At 62.9% G+C, this 4,670-nt stretch overlaps 1 protein-coding gene across 1 annotated transcript in view; it reads left to right on the forward strand.

The window, feature by feature from the left end:
- UTP14A (UTP14A small subunit processome component) overlaps positions 1–4,670 on the forward strand; it is a 7,774-nt gene that overhangs the window by 936 nt on the left and 2,168 nt on the right. The window contains exons 2-12 of the mRNA XM_017741031.1: positions 6–208; positions 321–463; positions 555–710; positions 1,612–1,731; positions 2,066–2,160; positions 2,253–2,376; positions 2,459–2,536; positions 2,978–3,320; positions 3,473–3,891; positions 4,272–4,459; positions 4,527–4,665. Coding sequence (XP_017596520.1) covers positions 6–208; positions 321–463; positions 555–710; positions 1,612–1,731; positions 2,066–2,160; positions 2,253–2,376; positions 2,459–2,536; positions 2,978–3,320; positions 3,473–3,891; positions 4,272–4,459; positions 4,527–4,665 — 2,008 coding nt within the window. The remainder of the gene's footprint in view (positions 1–5; positions 209–320; positions 464–554; positions 711–1,611; positions 1,732–2,065; positions 2,161–2,252; positions 2,377–2,458; positions 2,537–2,977; positions 3,321–3,472; positions 3,892–4,271; positions 4,460–4,526; positions 4,666–4,670) is intronic.

Genomic DNA, 4,670 nt, shown 5'->3' on the forward strand with positions numbered 1-4,670 from the left:
CCGCGCCGGGAGAGGCTGCCCAGGGAGAGGGGCGGGTGTGGCGGTTCTCGGCCCCTGCCCTCGGGCACCGGTTCCAAACCCTGCAGAGCCCCCGAGGGGGACACGAGGCACCTCTGGGGTTTTTTTCTGTCCTTCTCTCGCAGGCGGAAGCTGGCGGAGCGCTCGGAGGCGAGCGGGCAGGTGTCCGAGTTCAATGTCACCTGCAAAGGTGAGGCAGGGAGCTGGGCAGGGCTCGGGAGGCCGGGACGGCGCTGCCCACCGAGCGCTGCTGCGAGGGCTGGGACAGCTCCCTCACCTGGCAGTGCCACACCTGCGCGTAGGTGCTGGGGAAAAGCTGGTTCTGTCGGAGCTGCTGCAGCCCATCCATCCCAAATCCACGCTGGGCAGCGTGAGGAAGGAGCTGGCCAGAGTGAAGCGGAAGGCAGCGGTGGAGCTGCCCCTGAGCAAAGAGGAGGCCAAGAGGGTGAGTGCAGGGAGCCAAGGGGCCCTCGGTACCCCCCTGCCGCTCCCGGGGGCCAGCATGGCCTTTCTCTGCCCGTCCTGTTCCCCTCCAGGTGGTGAGGGAGGCCGCCTACGTCACCACCTCGAAGGACGTGGGGAAGTGGCAGCAGGTGGTGGTGCAGAACCGGCGCGCGGAGCAGCTGGTGTTCCCCCTGCGGCAGGACATCGCCACGGTCACCCCTCTGGAGAGAGTGACCTCGGCCTGGAAGGTGGGCACTGGCGGTCACACAGCTGGGCCGGCTCCGGGGCTTTGGCCAGGGTGCTCCAGGATCAGCTGGGGCAGGTCGATGTCTCCTGGCTGCGCTGGGAGCAGCGGTGGAGGTGAGGAGGGCCCAGCCTGTGGCTGACGTGCTGGGCAGGTGCCCGCTGGGCTGGGAGGGTTAAAAGGGCAGTCAGTGTTCTCACACAGAGCAGGTGTGTCAATTCCATCTGGGACAAGCCAGGTAAGGTATGAGCAAAGGGTTTGGAGCCTGCTCTGTCTCCTCTCCTCCTTGAAGCTTCTCAGGGCCAGGCACGTGGGAGTGTTCCTTGGCCACAAGTGCTGAGATAGAGGGGGTTGGTTTGCCAAATCCTGCACGCCTGGAAACATTCCTTACAAAAGAAGGATGTGTTTGGTTTTGAATGCGAGTTCCTGTGGGGTTGTGCTGCTGGCAGGGAGTCACTGCCATCCCTGGGAGCTGTCAGATGTTCAGGTGAGGGAGGGGCAGCCCCTGCTGAGCTCCCAACAAACCTGTCACTCACATTGATCTGCCCCAAGGTCCCTTCCTGTTTTGGAGGGAGGTGGCATTGCGTGGCCTGGAACTCCTGCTCCGTGCTCCCTGTGTGGTGCCGCCTGGTCAGCACTGCCTGGCCACTGGGAGGCCATTTCTCCAATGTGGGAGGAATTCTACCTGCCCTCACCTGGCCACGGGGCTGGGAGAGTGCCCAGGGGCTGTGGTGTGGGACTCCTGAATGGGGCTGTGACCACCCAGTCCCCCAAGGGGAGACAAGGGGGGGACACTTCTCTGGGCCTTCCACAGACCTCCTTGGGGGCAGCAGATGGGGACATCCAGGGGAGCATTGGCCCTTGCAGTTCTCCTCATCCTCTTCCTGTGTCTTCTGTCCCAACAGGCCCGAACTCCACTGGAGCAGGAGATCTTAGGATTGCTCCACAAGACACAGCAGCCCATCACAGACCCGCTGCTGACACAGGAGGAGATGGCCTCGCTGCAGGCCATGAGCTTGGAGGAGGTGAGGCTTCACCCTGCTGGGCCCTGGCTCTGGGGGCTTCTTCCTTGGCCCCAGCCCTCAGTCTGTGCTCCCCATCCCTCACCCCATGTTCCCATCCCTCACCCCGTGTCCCCATGCTCCCATCCCTCACCCCATGTCCTCATGTTCCCATCCCTCACCCTGTGCTCCCCATCCCTCACCCCATGCTCCCATCCCTCACCCCATGTCCTCATGTTCCCATCCCTCACCCTGTGCTCCCCATCCCTCACCCCGTGCTCCCCATCCCTCACCCCATGTTCCCATCCCTCACCCCGTGTCCCCATGTTCCCGTCCCTCACCCCGTGCTCCCTGGCAGGCCCGGCGCCGGCGGGCGGAGCTGCAGAAGGCGCGGGCAGTGCAGTCCTACTACGAGGCCAAGGCCCGGCGAGCGAAGCGGATCAAGAGCAAGAAGTGAGGCTGGGCTGGGCACGGGGGCAGGGCTGGGGGGCTGGGCCCGGCCCTGCCGGTGGGCTGCCCAGTCCTGAGCCGCCCCTGTGCCGCAGGTACCACCGCGTGCTCAAGAAGAGCCGGAGGCGCCAGGCCCTGAAGGAGTTTGAGCAGCTGCACAAATCGGACCCCGTGGCAGCCTTGGCACGGCTGGAGGAGCTGGAGCAGCTCAGGATGCAGGTGCTGCCTTGGCACCTCTGCCCCATCCCTCAGGAGGGCCCTGCTCCTTGGGGAACTCTGTGTGATGCTTCTCTTCCCCCAGGAGCGGATGAGCCTTAAGCACCAGAACAAGGGGAAATGGGCCCGATCCAGGGCCATTATGGCTAAGTATGACCTTGAGGTGAGATGGGGCCACAGAAGAGTTTGGTGGGAAGGGATCTTAAAGCTCATCCAGTTCTACCCCCCCGCCATGGGCAGGGACACTTTCCACTATCCCAGCTTGCTCCAAGCCCTGTCCAACCTGGCCTTGGACACTGCCAGGGATGGGGCATTCACAGCTTCTCTGGGAACCTGTGCCAGGGCCTCCCCACCCTCACAGGGAAGAATTTCTTCCCAATATCCCATCTGTCCCTGCCTTTTGCCCGTGTGCAGCCACTCTCCCTTGTCCTGTGCCTCCAAACCATGGTATAAAGTCTCTCTATCTCTTATAAGCCCATTTATGCATTGAAATGCCGTGGCAAGGTTCTCAGCACTGCTTGGGGAAGGGGGGGAGGCTGAGGTGGACAGGGAAGGTTGGGAATGTTGTCTCTGCCCTGGGTTAGAACCTCTCGGTGTCCCCCAGGCCCGCAAGGCCATGCAGGAGCAGCTGGCCAGGAACAAGGAGCTGATGCAGAAGGTGCAGGTGCAGCCACCTGAGGAGGAGCTGTGTGAGGTGCCCGAGGAGGACACCACGGCCCTGCCTGTGCCCACCGGGGCCAGCACAGCTAATCCCTGGATGCTGGGCAAGCCCAGTGGCCCGGCCCCAGAGCCTGAGGCACAAGAGGGTCCCAGAGATGGCACAGTGCCTGGTGCGGTGGAGAGCAAGGATGAGATGGAGGAGGAGGAGGAGCTGTCAGAGGAAGAAGCTCTGCTGCAAGACTTTGAGCAGAAGCGACGGGAGCGGACAGGGAGCCGTGAGGGGCATGGTGAGGAGCTCAGGGCCCTGAGCTGGGTGGGCTGGGAGTGCTGTGGGGCTGGACAAAGGAAGGGGGATTTGGGGACAGTTTCTGGCTGGTTTCACATAGCTGTCCTTACTCTGCTGCCCTGTGGAGTGACCATCTCTGCCCTCAACATGTAGGTGCTGATGAGACTGAGGCCAGTGCTGAGCGGCCCAGGAACAGCCCAGTCCCCCCAGTCTGTGCTGAGGAGCTGGGGGACAGCCCAGTCCCCCCAGTCTGTGTGGAGGAGCTGGTGGGTGTGGGGCCGGAGCAGCCCCCTCAGGCCCAGGAGCAGCTCCTGCTCTCAGAGCAGCTGCGCCGCGTGCAGACCATGGAGGATGTGGAGAGTCTGGCCAAGGAGGAGCTTGTAGAAGAGCAGGAGAAGGCAGTAGCCCCGAGAGCAGGGAAGCGAGCGCAGCGGCAGGAGGAAGGCAGGGCTGGGGACAGACATAGCAGGAAAACACCAGCCAAGAGGAAGATGATCAGCCTGGAGGCTGTGCTGGATGGGAAGCCCCAGGAGATGGACTGCTCCAGCCTGCCAGTGGTTCTGGAGGAGGAGGTGAGCAGGCCGTGCCTCCCCCGTGCTCCCCAGTACCCAGAACATCCAACCAGTAATGCCCAAACCATTAACTCCCAGTAACCCCAAACCATTAACTCCCAGTAACCCCAAACCCTCTCTTGGTAACCCTGGACTCCCTCCCAGTAACCCCAAACCTCCCTTCAGTAACTCTGGTAACCCCAAACCAGTAACTCTAAACCTCCTCCCAGTAACGAGAAGCCTGAAACTAGTAACTCCCAGTACTCCTAAACCCCCTTACAGTAACCCCAAACCCCACCAGTAACACCCTTCCCACTCTCCCCAGTACCCACAAACCCTCTCCCAGTGCCTCCCAATTCCCCCAGTAACCCTTAAATCCACTCTGCCTTGTCCTTCTGCAGGAGGGGGGCATCGAGCAGCGCGGGATGATCACGGAGGCCTTCGCTGGGGATGATGTGGTCGCCGACTTCCGCCGGGAGAAGCGCAAGGCGGAGGAGGCGGCGAAGCCACAGCCGGTGAATCTGGTGCTGCCAGGCTGGGGCGAGTGGGGCGGCACAGGGCTGAAACCCAGCGCCAGGAAGGTCAAGAGGTGAGTGGGGGAGAGCTCAGGGATGCTCCCAGCCCCGTGCCAGCCCTGACCCCTTACTTGCCCACAGGTTCCTGATTAAGCCGCCGCCAGCGCCTCCGCGGAAGGACAAGCACCTGCCCCACGTCATCATGAGCGAGAAGCGCAACATCCACGCAGCAGCACACCAGGTGGGGACACCCGGTCTCCGTGAGAGCTCCGGCACCTGGGCGAG

The sequence above is a fragment of the Corvus brachyrhynchos genome, unplaced genomic scaffold, assembly GCF_000691975.1.
Source record: "Corvus brachyrhynchos isolate BGI_N302 unplaced genomic scaffold, ASM69197v1 scaffold351, whole genome shotgun sequence".
NCBI lineage: Eukaryota > Metazoa > Chordata > Aves > Passeriformes > Corvidae > Corvus > Corvus brachyrhynchos.